This window comes from Kogia breviceps, chromosome 2, assembly GCF_026419965.1.
Source record: "Kogia breviceps isolate mKogBre1 chromosome 2, mKogBre1 haplotype 1, whole genome shotgun sequence".
Lineage (NCBI taxonomy): Eukaryota > Metazoa > Chordata > Mammalia > Artiodactyla > Physeteridae > Kogia > Kogia breviceps.
Window position 1 is genome coordinate 146307876 of NC_081311.1, and position 17860 is coordinate 146325735.

The 17860-nt window shown below is 41.1% G+C and overlaps 1 protein-coding gene and 1 long non-coding RNA gene across 2 annotated transcripts in view; one reads left to right on the forward strand and one right to left on the reverse strand.

The window, feature by feature from the left end:
* Nucleotides 1-400: 400 nt before the first annotated feature.
* LOC131749903 (intraflagellar transport protein 70A-like) lies at nt 401-2398 on the reverse strand. Its single transcript, XM_059051917.2, has one exon. It carries the CDS (start codon nt 2396-2398, stop codon nt 401-403), a length of 1998 nt encoding a protein of 665 aa, XP_058907900.1.
* Nucleotides 2399-4627: 2229 nt separating this feature from the next.
* LOC136793606 (uncharacterized) overlaps nt 4628-17860 on the forward strand; it is a 106177-nt gene continuing 92944 nt past the window's right edge. Inside the window, exon 1 of the long non-coding RNA XR_010839148.1 lies at nt 4628-4794. This is a non-coding gene — a long non-coding RNA (uncharacterized lncRNA). The remainder of the gene's footprint in view (nt 4795-17860) is intronic.

Below are 17860 nucleotides of genomic sequence, written 5' to 3' on the forward strand. Positions count from 1 at the left end.
GGACACACAATCCCTGAGGTTCTTATTAAAAGCCTAGAAATCCTATACCTTAACTACTGAGTTCTGGGCCTGATAGTGCCAAGTCCCTGGATAACATAATCCTTGTGCAGGGGACTTTCAATGCACAAAGTACAAATGATAACAAAGGAGACGAAACATAGGTGCTAACAATTTCTAAAAGAAATAGTGTCCCCATGCAGTTTTGAATTTTTCATAAGTCTAGGTGTCAAAGTTCTTATATTTCACTTTGTGAAGACTTTTAAAAAATATTAGTTATTTTTATAATTTTAAAGTGTACAAAGTTCAACATGTAATAAATCTAAAGAGGTCAATAGCTAACTACAGATAAAACAGTGAAAAACATGTAAAGCCATTATGATAAGGCCATTATTAGACATTACTACATATTCCAACCTATAATCTCATAAATCAAAGCTTTTAATTGTCTGGATTCATAAGTGACTGTGTTCTTTCCAATATTCATTCTTTCTTCTTCCAGGGGTTGTTCAATAACAGCAGGTATGTTCCTGCCATAAAGTTCACAGTGTTCTAGAAACTGGACACATTCTTGAATAACACTGTCACGAAGCACAATCATGTGTTTTGACATGTTTTCTAGTAATGACAGGAAGCATCTTTTGGCATAATACCAGGTATCAGTTCCCAGTTTTTTATTATAAGGTTCCAAGCTTTTGATAACCCGAGAAATACCAAAGTCATAATTTCCTTTGGCACAATAAAGCGTCCCTATCACCAAATTCACAATGCAGAGATGGTAGATTTTCTTATCTGGGTCCTCATAGGAGAGGTGCTCTTCCTCCTTTTCTATCTTCCTCATCAACTCCTCGGCTTCTTCATTTTGACTTGTCATAATATATGAAACACACAGGTTAGCCAGCACAATAGCACTGACGTTCAGGATGTTGTCATAATGCTTCTTGACTATGGGCTCATAAAAACCTATGGCTTCTTTGTATTTGTTTTCCTGCATGAACAGAACATGAGCCACATTCAGCTTCCACACATCATGGTCATTACAGAATTCCACAGATTTGCGGAAGATCTTTTCCACCATTGGATAATTTTCAAGGTTCCAGTAGATTTTGGCCTGGGCCATCAGCACGGGAATATACTTCTCAAGGGTGTCATCATATTCATTCACTGCCTTTTTGACAGCTTCATCATCTTTGTTGTGTCTTGCTTCCTGTACTTGTATGGTGAGTCTCCGGAGCTGTTCAGTCAGCATCCCTGCTAGCGCATCAAGCTTAATGAAAGCCTCTTCAGGAACTGTCTGGCAAGTGATCATGGCATCCAAGAAGTCATAGAGATAGGGTGTGAGGAACTTGTAAGTCAAGTGGGCATTCTCTGCCAGGACATCTGCTGCCAGGTCAAAATACTCATATTTACAGTAGAGCAGCAACAGGTTGCCAAAGGTCTCTGGGGGAAAGGGATTCTGTTGGAGCAAAAACTGTAGCTTCTCAAACCCTTCTGTAGGCCAGGCATCCATGTTCATTAGCGCCTGGTTGTGCAGGGTCACAGGGTCTAACTCTTCCTCTGCCCTCGGAGGCATATCCGTGAGGGTTTCCTGGGCCACCTCATAGTTTCTCAGTTGGTATTCTATGGCGGCCTTGAGGTTGAAGGCTTCCACCAGAGTGGTCTGGTGAAGGACTAAGGTGTTGCCAACACTTCGAACATCAATGCCCTCAGTGGTCATGCCCACACCCAGCTCTGGGTGCTGGCGGATGCCGTGCTCAATAATGTCGGCGATATGCTTCAGTGCGGATGCGTACTGCCGGCTGCTGTAATAGGCCAAAGCCAGGTTGTAGGAAAGGTCAGGCCGGTAGCCCGAAGCCTGCAAGGCAGCAGAGAACTTGGAACATGCGGCTTCATAATGTCCCTCCTTGTAGAGCAAACAGCCCAGGTTGACCTGGCCATCGAGCTCGTTCTCGCCCCCGCTGTCTTCTCCTCCTTCCCCGCTCAGTAGCTGCTCCACCAGGCTCCTGGCCCCGGGCAGATCGCCCTCGCTGTACTTGATCGCGGCTTGGAGACGGAGGACCCGGTTGTGGTAGGCGGGGTTGTCCAGGAGGAGGAAGGCGACGCGGGTGGCCTCTGGGTAAAGGCAGGCCTTGTACAGGGCCTGGGCCTGGTACAGGCGGTACTGCTCCAGCTCCGGGTGCAGCTGGCCCAGCTGCTCATAGCACTCGGCGGCCAGCGCGAACTCCTGCAGGCGATAGTAGCAGTAGCCCAGCAGCGACAGGCCGGCGCGGCTCCTCGGGCTCCGCTGGAGCTCTCCGCCCAGCAGCTGCACGGCCTCGGCGTAGCGGGCATCCCGGATGAGCCGGTACACGACCCCGGTGAACTCCCCGTCGGGGATCTGCGCACCGCCCAGCCGTGCCATAACCGCTGCCGTGGTTGTGTGTGCTCGTTTCCGGTTGGCAACAAGCCAACCGGAAACGTAGGACTGCAAAGAATGTTGGGGGATTTGTGGGCTTTTTTTTTTTTTTGCGTGCTCCCAAAGTTACTTTGCAGCGGAACGACCAACCTGGGATTAAAAACAGTCACGAACACGAGAGTGCTTATTACTGGCCTGGCCTCTGAAGACTGCAGAGTGTGAGCGGCGTTAGAGGGGAGAGGAAACGTCTCCAGGCCGTTCCGAGACGGAAAAACTACTTCCCGGCCTACACCTGTCCGATGGCGCCGGCGTCGGGACGTGGCCGTGCTGCATGCTGGGAGGCGTCGTCTCTTCCGCACGGACCCTCGGGTGAGGTCGCGCGGTCGCCTTCCCTTCATATGGTAAATGAGGTTTGTTGTGCCACCTCGGTCCCTGGCGCTGGGGAGGAAGGTTTATGGTCCGAAGTCCCTTACGTTTTTGAGCCTTATGCACTGTGCAATGCCTACAAATATTGTCGTTCCACGTTATTTTAGTGAAAGAAACGGGAATGGGTAAAGAGGAATGAATGTCAGCTTCGTATTCTCCCAGAATTAGAGTAGACCTTCTGTCTTTGAGCCGCTCCGAGGGCACACGTTCTAAGAACAAAATAGTACAGCGACCAGGAGTTCTTATTCTGTTGTTTCCAGAGGTTGACAGGAGGAAAGAATGCTTTGGATTTTATCTGGTATTTGGAGAGATTTGGCTTTAGTTCCAAGAGCCTCTGCACCTCACTCCACCGCCCTTTTCCAAAACTACAAATATTACTGAGTTCATATTAGCGTTTAAACTTGGCCCTACATACTGCCTTGATCCTCCAAATTTCACCACGAGGTAGAAACATTGGAGAAATCCATGACCTCGTGTTTTCCAAGAAGGGTGGAGGGGAGGAGGAAGCACGACCCAAAGTGTTCCTTTTTCTATGTACTGTTACTCTTTTACCTCTCCAACCTGCTTAGTCTCTGATGTGTGTGTGTGTGTGTGTGTGTGTGTGTGTGTGTGCGTGCGTGTGAGACAGACATCCAGCCTGTACTTGTCAGGCTTTAATAATGTTTTTGGATATCGTTATGCTGATAAACAGTAGCTTTTCCTTCAGTTAAAATAAAAAGAAAATTTTCCTACACTTTAATTTTTTTCCCCCTCAGATTCTTAGTTTGAAGATCTCTGTGGAAATTTGCTGGACTGTACAAGAAACCATTCTGGATTTTCTTTTGTTCCTTTGTCATGTATTTGGAATAGATGCTCTAGATTCCATGGTACTACCTTGGAGGCTGTTTTTGTATAAATTCTTTTAAATTTAATAGTGCCCATTATGGGGCAGTGAAAAACGAGGGACTTAATTATCCTATAAAATTATATTGGATCACTAATTAGAAAAAATACCCATTGTTTAGACTGATCTGTAGACTACAGAATTTCGGGGAAATGAATACAATTTTTCAGTCAAGAATTAGAGAAGCAGACAAGATAGCAAAAGACAAAACTGGCTTATCCCAGTGAGGTAGTAGTATGTGTGCAGTTTTCAAGATAATAAAATTAGCTGTAATTTATGAATATTTGTCATATGCAGTTCCTCCTCTGGTGGCCTTAGGTGAGGGGGTTGTCTTTCATAGTCTTCTGTGATTTCCATTGGCCTTGCTACCACCCAGGATAAACATAGTTCAACTAAAAGCATGTCTTTGTTATATAATTAAAGACTTCAATGCAAATCCATTATCTGCCTCCTCAATAGTATGCTACTTATAAATCTTTTCTGTATATACATTTTGGAGCCAACATCAACCATATTTATTGCATGACACTCTATTAGACTATTCACACGTATTATCTCTAATCTTAATAATCAGCCTGTATTCTACATATCACAGATGGAGAAAAGAAGCAGCTAAACCATGATATCCAAAAGCTAAGTTCATTAGGAGATAGTGACTGATGAATTAATTCAATCTATGTATCACATAAGGGCCCAGTTTTGAGGGAACACTAGTGTCTTGCTTTCTTGGTTGTTATTTTCCCATTAAAACAATCAAGCAACTTGGTTAGGGTAGCAGAATTTGAACTTCCTTCCCTGAGTTGCAACTGTGAGCAGATGTTAGGAAGTGATAAGTGGGAGGTGGTGAAATTCCTAGTCACCTGTTAGAGCTAAAAAGAGACTTCAGTAGGGCATCTGAATGCTACACTGTCAAGCAATTGACTTCATGTACTCATACATTCTTCTCCCTTGCTGCTAAGGTTGCCAAAGCTGTGTTCTTCTGAATTCTGAGACTGGACAAGGAAACTTCCACTGCATGAATACCAAGAAAGGGACAAACTGCACCCATTCCAAAGGGGTTGAGTGGGCCACCCAAGACTCCCAGAGAAAACAGGTGAGGAAGACCACTGTAATCTGACTCTGAGGCTTCTTATTCTCTGGCTGCAGCTCTTTCTGGTCTTCAACCTAAAGAGGTACGTGGTTTGAGGGATGCACCTAGTGTTGCTGAATGATCAAGGGATAGGGTGTCTTCTCCTTTATGCTTGCCTGATTGACACTTAGCTCTAGGGGAAAAAATTATCTAAAAGGCTCAATCTTTTAAAATCCTTACGTATTTTAGGTTTTTTTATATTGAGATGTTACTTTGGATAAGTTGTTATTAAATCAAGATAAGAAGACAGAACATGAAAACTGGAAATTGCCTTTTATATGTTTAGTCTATCAGTCTGATTTTCAGAGTTGTATTTGCATAATGAAAGCATTCACCTTCAAATGCTTCTTGGGGATGTAAGCAAAATAGAAGGACTCTGCTCTTCCCCAGATTTCTCTGATTTTGTGTGGCTGCTGAAGCAGGCAGGAGGGAGACGTTCTGTGTCTTCCTCCTTATTTCATGTGTTGCTGCTCCTGAGGCCTGGCTTGGAAAAAGCAGGACATTCGGCTTAGACAGATGGAGGGCAGGGTCATTTTCAAAATGAAATGAGTGCACAAATCACGCTGTGAAATTGGCATGACCATCCCTGCTGCTATGATAGACCGACTTTTATTTAGTCTATGGCAGGCAGTTGGGGAATAGATTAGCTTTGGTGGGGGAGGGTGGGGGAGCAGTAAAAGAAGGTCCTTCAATTAATGATGGTAATTCAGGAAAGTAATAAATGAGGTGGAATATTTTAAAATGTCATAAAGGATCATTTTGTTTCCAACAGAGTCTTGAAAAGCTAGAGTATATATCAAAAAGTTAGTGTATTGTACCATTTCTAGCAATAAGAAAGCATTTGGTGGTTGCAATAAAAAGAGTTAGTGCCTATTGAAAGAAATAAGACTTTAGAAAAATGGTATTGGGCTCAGGTGGATTTTGCTGCATAACGGGAGACATGTTTACCGTGTAGGGGAATTCCATTTGGGCAAAATGTATAGGGGCTAAAAGCATGATGTTTGGTTCTTAACATGCTTATGTTTCTGCCTATCAAAGTGTGAGATGATCAAATCCCATGTATATTCTATTTGGCATTCTCTTTTAAAACTAATTAGAAATGATTGTTTTATTTATCTTGTAAAAATAGCCACATCTTTTTGACAAACATTGTTTTTCTGTGAGTGTTTCAACCACAGCTGTGGTTAAACATCTTCTATGATAAAGGAAGACCTTCTGCAAAATCATTTTCCAAGTTGTTATTTCTGTCTCCTATTCATTTCAGGCCATTCTATGCAGGATGGCAGATTGAGAGGCTCAGCTTCCTTGCTTCCTCTGGAGTCCAGCTTTATTTTTTTGTCCCCGTGTGTCCATTGATGATGATAAAAACGACCCTTCTTCCACCACCTCTCACCTCTCACCCCCCCCACCCTATAATCAGGGAAGAAAAGAATAAATTAGTGCCAAATTTGTAATGTAGTTCACTGACCTTTAGGAGCATCTGTTCAATCTTTTAAGACTTTTGGAAAAGACTGTATGCTGAATCAACACTTGGGAAGGTTTATGCTCAGATGGTGAGAAATTTAACCTCATTGAGAGCTTAATCTTTTTTCTCTGATAGTTCCAGCTCTATTAATATTTTAGATGGTAATATATTTCCTTCTTGATTTATCTTGCTTTTGATCAAATGGGTTTCTATTTCAAGGCTTATGGTGTTATTATCCAAACTAATTTATTAGGCAGAACACAATAACATGGTTTATAAAAAGGAATTAGCAGAGAACACACAATTTTGGGTACTGCCATTGAAAAATTCATTCCCTGCAGTTGGAGTGTGCTGTGGAATGCACTGTTACCTAAATCAGATCATCTGAGCATTTTTCATTGCTCTCATTTCCAAGAGGCAAGAAATGATTCGTAATATCAATTCTTTCTTCCAAGACTGGTACCTTTCATAGTCAGATATATTCTGTCTATGCTTGTTTTCATTTCTGCAGTACAGCTATGAAAATAATAAATTGGATAGGGAAGGTCTTTGAATCTATGGTCAGAAGATGATATTCCTAAAAGAAGAATGTCATCAGCCTCTGAACACATTTTCTGGCTTGCAAACCCTCCAAAATGTTTTTCCATCAGAGAGCCATCCATGATGGTGTTGATAACCAGCTATCCAATTGTCTGAAAAGTAGTGTACTCGTTTTTAAGGCTTTTTCTGTGGAGAGTTATGGAACACACACGCAGGGCCTGTGCTGGTGGACTAAGAGACCAACTCAGAAACCAAATCTGTCCTTCAAGCCTCCTGCTCCCACATTCCCCTGGTCCAAAGAATCAAGTTCTGACAATTCTGCTTCTGAAATATCTCAACTCTCTATACTTCTCTCCAATTTCTACTACCATTGCTCTGGTTTCTGCCACCACCATCTCTCTCCTGGATCTGCAACACTTCTACTAAATGGCTTCCCCTCATCTCTTCCTAGAACTCTTCCAAGGATTTCAAGGCATTTTATCTCCCTTCCTATTTCAGAGTTTTACTGTGGGGACCTCATTAAGCCTTTAACTTTTAGGTTTTGTCCTTCTCTGGCCTTGGCAAATGGAACCCTGCAACCTTGCCTTCTATATGTAAAGGACCTATAGAAACAAAAAACAAAGAAATAAACAAAAAATTGATCCAGACATGAAAATGTCCTCAGGTGGCATAACATATTTGAAAGAGGCTAATTTGGTATAAAACCACCTGAAGTCAAATCACTGTTCTGCCATCACCAACAATGTAGACATGGAAAAGGTTCTTAACCTCTCTGAATCATGGTTCCCTTATGGGTAAAAGAGACCAGAATAATTTCTTTGTTCAAGATAATACAAAGCATCTGGCCCATAGTAAATACTTAATATACTTTACCTATTATTATTACAGAAATACAGCTATTGAGATTCCTTGGGACTCTTTAAATTAGAGTATTTTAGGCTTAAACAAGTATGGGCCAAAATTACTGAGTTAAACATCTACCATCCAGGAGTAGATGTTCTCCTGATACTTCAGATGTTGTATTCCTGAGTGCCTGATAAACTCCAGAATGTGGAGGGCAGTTATCTGGCATAAATTAGTGTCTTCATTAAACCTGATTCTTCAAGAAATTAAAGTACCAAGTTAAATAGTATATTTTGTTATTTCGACAAATTAATGAGTGCTTACTCTACCCAAGGCACTGTACATTGTGGAGAATTCAGAACCTTCAAGAAACATACATACAGTCCAGGGGAGATACTACAAATACATTAAAAAAAAAATCACAACCCAGGCGATATATGCGGTGCCTTAAGAGTGATATGACATGACATGGAGGTTCAGAATTTATAATAAAAATGAACCCTCATTTGGCTAGAGCAGTGTTTTGCAACCCTATCAGGTACCTTGTTCCTCCCTTTTATAACAAATATCTTCCAAAGCCCTCTTTACTATTTTGAAATGAAGTTTATATATAATATATAACATCCTACACACATAATTTGTTTTCTCTTTTGTCCTCATTTTTCTTTACTTCCTTCTTTCCTTTCATCTTTATTTTAAACTGTAGGTGCATGAGCTGACTAATCATAATCCTTGATCGTTGACACACTCTCCATTAGTGATCTATGTGTATGGTCCCCTTCTAGTCTTCTATTTGTTTAGCTAGTTATTTTAAATAATGTAATAATTACCAGTGAAACCGCCCTCCAGCAGAAAAGATAGGACCTTTACCATAACCTATATCTGACTGTGGATATGCAGATGGCTCCTGAACCATCATTCTGTGTCCCTTGTCCTGAGTAACCATTACCGTGAATTCCATATTGGTCATTGTCTTACTTCCCTTTTTACATAATTTCATTGAATCTGTATGCGTTTTTTGAACATATTTTTATTTTAATTGTTTTAGCCTTATGAAAAAAGGTCACATAGCATATACTCTTTTCAGTTAATGTTGTAATTCTGAGATTAATCCATATCGTTACATGTGGCAGTGTGGTTCAGTGGTTTTAACTGCTCTTCTGTATAACATTGTGTGAATATTCCATGATTTACTCACTCTTCTGTTGATGGGCATTTGGGTTGTTTCTAAATAGTTACTGTTTGAAAAGTGCTCCGTGGACATTTCTGTACATGCCTCTTGGTATACATGTCAGGAGTTTTCCTGTATATAAACGTAGAGGTGGAATTATTGTGTCATTAGGGTATTGGCATGTTTAACTTTAGTAGATAAAACTTTAGTAGTTTTCCACAATAGTTGCTCTAATTAAATTCCCACCAGCAGTGTATAAAAGATTCCATAAATTCACATTATTTCTAATACTTCATATTGTTAGAATTCATGTTTATTGACCATATGTAGTTTCTCTTTTGTGAAAAGCCTGGTCTTGTCTTTTGCTCATTTTTCTACTAGGTTGTTAGTGTGTGTTTTTTAAAATTGATATTTAGGAGCTCTTTATATACTCATGATACTAATCCTTTATCAGTTATGTGAATTGCAAACATCTTCTTCCAGTTTGTAATGTTTCACTTTCTTTAAGATAAATTACTTAAGTTTAATGTAGTCAAATTTATTAATTTTTCCTTTTGCAGTCAGTGCTTTTTATTTTTGTTTTAAAAACTTTTCCTTACTCCATGGCTAAATTCTATTCACATATTTTTTTAAGTTTTGTTTCTGCACTTAAATTTTTAATACATCTAGAGTTGTTTTTTGTATATGACGTGAGGAAGGGATTCAATTTGACTTTTTTCCAAAATGGATAACCCTTTTTTCTCAGGTCCATTTATTGAACAGTCTTTCAGTCGACCTCAATTTGACATGCCTCTTCTATAATATACAAAGTTACATATACGCATAGGCCTGTTTCTGGGCTCTCTGTTCTATTCCGTTGTCAGTTTATCAAGTTTTGGGCCAACATAACATTTTCTTAATTTCTGTAGCTCCATTAAAAATCCAAATATGGGGGCTTCCCTGTTGGCACAGTGGTTGAGAGTCCACCTGCCGATGCAGGGGACACGGGTTTGTGCCCCGGGCCGGGAAGATCCCACATGCCACGGGGCGGCTGGGCCCGTGAGCCATGGCCGCTGAGCCTGCACGTCCGGAGCCTGTGCTCCGCAAAGGGAGAGGCCACAACAGTGAGAGGCCCGTGTACCGCAAAAAAATAAAAATAAAAATAAAATCCAAGTATGGTTGGGAAAATACCCCCTCTATACTTTCCTTTTTCAGAAGTGAAGTGCCATGGCTATTCTTGGTCCCTTATCTTTCCTTACACACTTAATTTTTAAAAATCAACATAATATCCCTACTATAATATAAAGAAATAAAAGAAAAATGACTTATAGTAAAATAGCATGCAGTTTAATATGTTTAAGTGCTTGGTCAGGCTGACACCAGAAGAACATCCCCACAAATATTCAAAATGCCCCATTAGAGTAGTGTAGCCCCATTGAGAGCTGACAGGCTAGAGAAGTGGGGGTGATACTGTAGAGAAGCCTTAAAGGATGGGTAGGATTTAAGCTAGCAGATCTGAGAGAGAGAGAGAGGTAGAATTTCAGTGCAAAGGTGAAAAAAAAAGCACATGTTATGTTTGTAGAAAGTTCATCCTGTTGAAATTAAGAGTAAGTTAGAAAGGTATTTTTTGAAAGTTTTTTGTTTGTTTGGGGGTTGCTGGCACAGGCCAAGATTAGTTAATACCTATGTTACAGCCCCTTGGCTTGTATAGTCCGACCCACAGCTGACCCAGCTGCTTTCCTTTGGGCAAATCATTTAGAGTCTAAATTAAGTTCTGAGAACATAAACCAATAAACCAAAGCAATAAATCCAGCTTTAATAAAAATGAAACAGTTTCCCCACATTTCACGTTAAGCTGTAACTTTATTAAGTACATTTACCTTGTATTTTATTAAGCACATTTGTAATAACCTTTGTTTTTTAATTGAAAAGTATTTCCTATTGTTTCACATTGCCCCTATGGTGGCTTAGATCTTTTGTAAAACAAAATTTGGACATATTAAGAGCATGATTGTTATTGCCTGATAAAGCAAGGTAGTAAAGGCCTCACTTGATTATATGGTGATTCAGCTGGCCTAGTTTTGTTAGGTAAGAGTCCCCAGGCTACATTTCATTCTGTTGACCCTATAAGTGGGGAGCTGAGGGACAAACTATTCACTTGCCTCTCTAGTGATTAGTTTCTCTATAAGTTTAAGGGTCTAAATAACAATTCCCTTTAGAGATAGAATAGCTAGTTTTTTTAGACAATTAGTAAGACAGTGGTGTTAGAACCTCCTTGAAGTTTTTATGGCTCGTGTTGATGTTGAGAGAGAATATTCACATCATGTGTTTCGTAGTCTGAAAAACCATGTAACTGATAAAAGTTTGTGAAAGGCTTTGAGCCTGACTCTAAATACAGTGCCTCTGAAAATGTACAATATTATTTAACCCAGACATTCACTGTACCAAAGCCATACTCTTCTGTGACATTTAAAATGTTTTTTACGTTGTTCAGCATTCCCTTACTCTAAATCTGCCAGCTTTTTCAAATAAAACTACAGGACATCTATAAGGAGAAATATATCTGGGACATAACTTAAAAAGTCATTTGTTTATCTGAAATTCAGATTTAACTGGGCATTCTGTATTTTATCTGGCAACTATACCCCACCCCAATATTTTATAGATTTTTCACTTTCCCTGAATTCTTGATTTCTCTTACGTATTACTTTTTGCTGCATATCCCCTCTTTAGGTCTTACAGCTATACAAATACGGAATACACTCATTTTCCTTACTCTCTCACCTATACCATTCCTACCAGGTACTGAGTAGGAGTAACAATTAGGAGGGGGGTGTTATGTGAGAATAATTGTGTTAAAGAGAAGCTGTGAAACCCTGTTTCGTACCCTAGGTACAATGTGTAGCTGTGTGTGAAAAAGAACTTCAGTTTATTTGGGTGCCTATATATGTAACATATTTTGATATGTTGAACTAATTTAAATGATCATTATTAATTAATAATGATCATTATTTTTAAACCTATAGCTTGTGTTTCATTGAGTGAATTTAATAGAGCTCCTTTTAATATAAGACTGATGTCCATGGCAGAATAAACAACTTTATATTGAAAACATTAATAATTCTTATTCTAAAAAGTCCATTTGTCATATCCTTCACTGTGAGTTTCTCACTCACTTTCTCTTTTCCTTGAGTCATAGACTCCCCTTTCTTGCTGGGCCATCCCTTCTCATCTCTCCTAGTTTATCCTCTTTCCCAGGCCCCCTCTTCCTCCAGCACTGCTCCTGTAATCTCAAAAATTCTTGTCACTTTATAAACCTTCTTGTCTCCATCCCACCTATGTCCTAAGGACCATTTTGCTTCATCCAAAGTGGCTTATCTTGGTAAACAAAAGACAAGTCTCTACCTGGTGAGTTCTGCTACTAACTTCTAAAACAGTGTTTCCCTCCCCCTTGCTGTTATTAAAGGGGAGAGAGATGGGGATCAAAAATGCCCGTTGGGCCAAGAGGATGACGAATGGAGGGACCCTCCTTGGTCCTTTGGATTAATTTAAAGCCACTGTGGAAAGAGGGATGAAGGTCAGAAGCTGATGGAGCTTCCCACGAGAAATTTTATTGGGCCTAGATGGAAATTCCCAAGCCAGTTGCCAAGACAAGGTACCTTCCTCAGCTTCCTTCTGGTGCCTGCAGTATGGGAAATCTTGCTGGCACCCAGGGACAGATAATGGTGTTCTTCTGACGAGCAGTATCCTCTTCAGGCTGGGTTGTACAGCAGGAGGGAGAAGCACTACTGAAGAAAGATGGGGGACTGCTGTTAACAGGCTGGTTCTCAGACCCCTATGATGCTGAGTTTTGGGTCCCCCAGGAATAGCTAGGGGACATTATGACAAGTGACAAAAGAGAGGTCAAGGGAGAAATTACACCTTATTATTGGGTCTGTGGAGGAGGCATTAATTAACTAGATCTTGAAGGATTTCTCGATAGGCTGTCTCGCTTTGAGAAGTAACATCTGTTATGTAAAGAGAAGTGCATCCATGTATGTGATTTTTTTTTATAGTATTGTTACTAGCTAATGGATGTATAGACAATGACTTCCTGCTAAGGAAACAACTGCATTACTTCTAGTAAATCACAATAAATCTCTCTCCCTGTGGTTTTTTTTTTTTTTTAATTAATTAATTAATTAATGGCTGTGTTGGGTCTTCATTTCTGTGCGAGGGCTTTCTCTCGTTGTGGCAAGTGGGGGCCACTCTGCATCGCAGTGCGCGGGCCTCTCACTATCGTCTCCCTGTGTTTTTAACAGATAGGTTAGTAATGTTGGTAGCTTATAAATGAGAACACTTGGGAGAGTGTGAGGATTGGTATAGCCCACTGAGATAGTGGCTGTGGGCCATGTTGGTTCATTCTGCCTTCATGGAATCTAGGAAAACAAGTATTTTATGACCTACAGAGAAATGTTTTTAAAAACTCACCTCCCAAAGAAGAAAAGCAAGCAAAGAAAACACCCACCAGTATAGAAGAAAAATGGCAACCAAGATGTGTCTCTGAGGGTCATGAAGCAGAGTCTGTCACCTCTCTCCTGGGAGCCACATTCATTACAGCTCATCAGAGTGACTCTACCCACTCGCTTAGAACCTTCTTGAGGTGCGTGGAGGAAAAGCTGCCCACTCCGGGTGGCCACATGAGAAGCAAATCCATTTGGCGGATGGACATTTTTAAAACCTGCCACATATGGTAGCCATTTTTATGGCAAGTAAATTGTTGGGGGATCTGTGAAGTGAATGTGCAATAAAACCTTTCACAATAAACCATGTGGAAAATCATCTAATCCAACTGCTGGAGGTCTAAAGCCCCAGTACCATGTTGCTTTCTTCCATGAAGAAGAATTAAGACTCTTTAGACAGCTTGCTCTTTCCTTTGTTCTTTATAGACTGGTGCTCCCTATTTGGGGTGGAAGGTAAATTGTGTGGAATGGCAGTGGTGGGCTGGAGGCGACGGGGGCGGGGGCCTCTCGCCAGGTGGAACCAGGGAGTGCTTTGCCAGTAATTTTTAAAGTGGCGATGTTTCTGTGCCACTCTTTTGCCATCCTCAGGCAGTCGACATTCTTCCCAAGGGATACAGAGCAGGGAAAGGGAAATAGGACATGGAACTAAGACACATAAGTCAGAACAGGATTTCACAGTGAAAGGACTTGAAGTTTGGGAGTTATAAAGAGATAGTATGATTATGTTTATTGAGATATATGCATGGGAACATACAGCCTTCAGGACACTCGGGATCCCTTTCATCTTCTTTTGAGGAAATACAATGGTTGAACTGAAAATAGAAACTTATAATAAGAGTTCGAGGACACATTCTTACTGATTTGTACTTTGAGGACTAAAGCCTCAGTCATTTTTCTGTATGAGAGTCTAAAAAGTTATTACAGGGCTTCCCTGGTGGCGCAGTGGTTGAGAGTCCGCCTGCCAATGCAGGGGACGCGGGTTCGTGCCCCGATCCGGGAAGATCCCACATGCCGCGGAGCGGCTGGGCCCCTGAGCCATGGCCGCTGAGCCTGCGCGTCCGGAGCCTGTGCCCCGCAACGGGAGAGGCCACAGCAGTGAGAGGCCCGCGTACCGCAAAAAAAAAAAAAAAAAAAAAAAAAAAAAAAATATATATATATAAAAAGTTATTACAGTTAAAAGAAAGTCTTGGGGCCAAAAAACATTTGAAGTTTCTCAGTAACTTCTGAAAGATGACTAGTAAGTTTGTCTCCATTTGAAGTTCATTTGAAAACTTCTATCATTGAAGTTTTTTTTTATTTCCTAAAATAGGCTTCTAATGAAGTCAGCATGCTATTCAGTCCTCTTTTATCTTTTCTACCCAGGTGTTCTAAAATTTGAGATTTAGAGCACATCTGAATAGCATGAAATGTATGGTTAGAACTGTTTAAAAGGAAAGAACAGGGTTGGTATTAACAATCAGAATACCATCAGTCGTCCTCAAAAAACTAAAAATAGAACTACCATATGACCCAGCAATCCCACTCCTGGGCATATACCTGGAGGAAACCATAATTCAAAAAGATACATGCACCCCAGTGTTCACTGCAGCACTGTTTACAATAGCCAGGTCATGGAAGCAGCTTAAATGTCCATCAACAGAGGAATGGATAAAGAAGATATGGTACATATATACAATGGAATATTACTCAGCCACATAAAGGAATGAAATAATGCCATTTGCAGAGATGTGGATAGACCTAGAGACTGTCATACAGAGTGAAGTAAGAAAGAGAAAAACAAATATCGTATAATACCGCTTATACGTGGAATCTAGAAAAATGGTACAGATGAACTTATTTGCAAAGCAGAAATAGAGACACAGATGTAGAGAACAAACTTATGGATACCAAGGGGAAGGGGGTGGGATGAATTAGGAGATTGGGGTTGACATATATACTATGTATAAAAAAGATAACTAATGAGAACCTACTGTATAGCATAAGGAACTCTACTCAGTGCTCTCTGGTGACCTAAATGGGAAGGAAATCTAAAAAGACAGGGCATATATGTATATGTATAACTAATTCACCTTGCTGTACAGCAGAAACTAACACAACATTGTAAAGCAAGTATACTCCAATAAAATAATTTTTTAAAAAATACCATCAGACGTCAAATTCCTATCTCAAATAACTGAGAAACAGTCTCATTCTCAGTCTCACTTTGTGATGGTCTAAGGCCTGCCTGAGGAATGACACAGGCGTTCAGGCCATGCTCACTGACCTCAGGTGCAAACCCAGACCATATCTGGATGAATAAGATATGTAAACAGTGTTCCATCTGCCTGATTCTTTTTTTTTGTGGTACACGGGCCTCTCACTGCTGTGGCCTCTCCCGTTGCGGAGCACAGGCTCCGGACGCGCAGGCTCAGCGGCCATGGCTCACGGGCCCAGCCGCTCCACGGCATGTGGGATCATCCCGGACCGGGGCACGAACCCGCGCCCCCCGCATCGGCAGGCGGACCCCCAACCACTGCGCCACCAGGGAAGCCCCATCTGCCTGATTCTAAACACCTTTACAATGTGGTTCATTTCTTTGAAGGATGATTTCTGATCAACAGAGGATGTGCAGATAAAACAGCTGATTGATGGATCAAATTTTCACTTCTAAGTTGGTTGTGAAGTGTGATTCCAGGGATCTGAACTGTACCATTTTCAGAAAAACCTCTAAGATCTTAGTTGTGGCCCTTTTCTGGGCTGGATCTTAGGGAGCATTTGGTACAAAACTTTCATTTTACAGATGACAAAACAGGTTCAAAGAAGTATGGGGAGGGGTGACTTTTCCATTCAACAAACTAGGACAAGAACCAAGGTCACCTGAGTTTAAACCCCAGGTCTTCTACTAAATAGTTGTGTGATCACGGGTCAGTCAGTTATCTACTTTGGACCTCTTGCTTTTATAAAATCAGAGTGTTTGGAGATTTAACATGGTTTCCCTCTTGGTCCCAACATTCCTGCATTCTTTCCACTGTACTGTATCTTTGATTTCATTCATTCATTCATCCCATAGTAAGGGGCAGTTGTTTGGAAGCAGCTGCCCATTAGGGATCATATTTCTCAGCCTGCTCTCCCCGCCCTCTCATCCTTGCACCTAGCTGAGGCCAGTTCATACCAATGGGATATGATTGGAAGAGAAGCATGTCACTTCCAGGCAGAAGTGATTAGGCAGCAGGTGTATCATTTCAATCCTTTTTTTCCCATCTGCTGACTGAAATAGTACTCTAAAGCCCTAGGGGATGGCAGAGCCACAAGATGGAAGGAATCTGAATCCCTGAATCACCCTGTTTAAGGCTGCCTGCTGAACAACTGCACTGGACTGTGCACTGAGAAATAAACTTCTATGTCTTAAATTTTGTTTTTGTTGAAACAACTAGCATTACCCTGACTAATACAGTAAGGCATTTAAGTACTTATTATATGTGTTATGTTAGGTAGTAGGGACCCATCTGTGAATAACACAGTTTCTGCCCTCAAAATGTTCAGCCCAGTAGGAGAAGACATATATACCAACATTGCCAAACAGTGTGTTAAGTACCATGATAAACATGGGATATTGTGAGAGGACATAGCCTTGGACATTTTAGGAAACACTCCCAGCAGAAGTAGCATTTAAGTCAAGTCCTAAAGCAAAGCCTATTTGATGGTTATGAACCGAATGTTTGTATCCCCCCCAAATTTATAAGTTGAAGTCTTAACCTTAAATGCGATGATATTTGGAGATGGGACCTTTGGGAGGTCGAGTTGGATGAGGTCGTGAGGATGGGACCCTCATGATGGGATTAGTGTCCTTACAAGAAGAGGAAGAGAGATTTCTCTCTTTTCACCTTGTGAGGACACAACAAGAAGGCAGCCATCTGCAAGCCAAGAAAAGAGTCCTCAGCAGAATCCAACCACGCTGGTACCCTGATCTTGGACTTCCAGCCTCCAGATGGTGAGAAATGAATTTCTGCGGTTTAAGCCACCCAGTCTATGGTGTTTTGTTATGGGTCTTACTGACTGAGACAGATGGGTTTTTCTTTCCAAGGACCAGCCTTTATTTCTATCCCAGAAATAAGAGAGAACATGACTTAATTCAAGGAGCTTAGTGTCTCCCAATGAGGATGGAGAGGAAGGCTGAGGATGGAGCTGCAGGAGAGTCGCTCGCTCATTGCACTAAAGCCCCTGAATAAGGTTCCTGGGAAGAAGGCTTCTGTCGGGTGTGCCTTGCAGTGGCACCTGAGGATACTGGGATGAGCAGAGAGGGACCTATGGGCATGGTGTAAAGGTTAGGCAGGTAGGGGATTGGCCTAAAAATGGTACTAGTGGTAGCCATAGCTTCCTTAGCAAAGATATCCAAATACTATCAGCTTGCAGATCAATTGGATTTGCAATTTAGCAGGAAAGAGAAAAGCAGCTCCAAAAAGTATAGTTCACTTACTAATAACGTTGTTAAGCAGACATGGGCTTCAACTCAAATTCATGAAAACGGAATGCTATGTGGGCCTTAAGGTT

Excerpts from the sequence above, each read along its gene's own strand:
- LOC131749903 (XM_059051917.2), bottom strand. The coding sequence starts at position 2,398 with ATGGCACGGCTGGGCGGTGCGCAGATCCCCGACGGGGAGTTCACCGGG.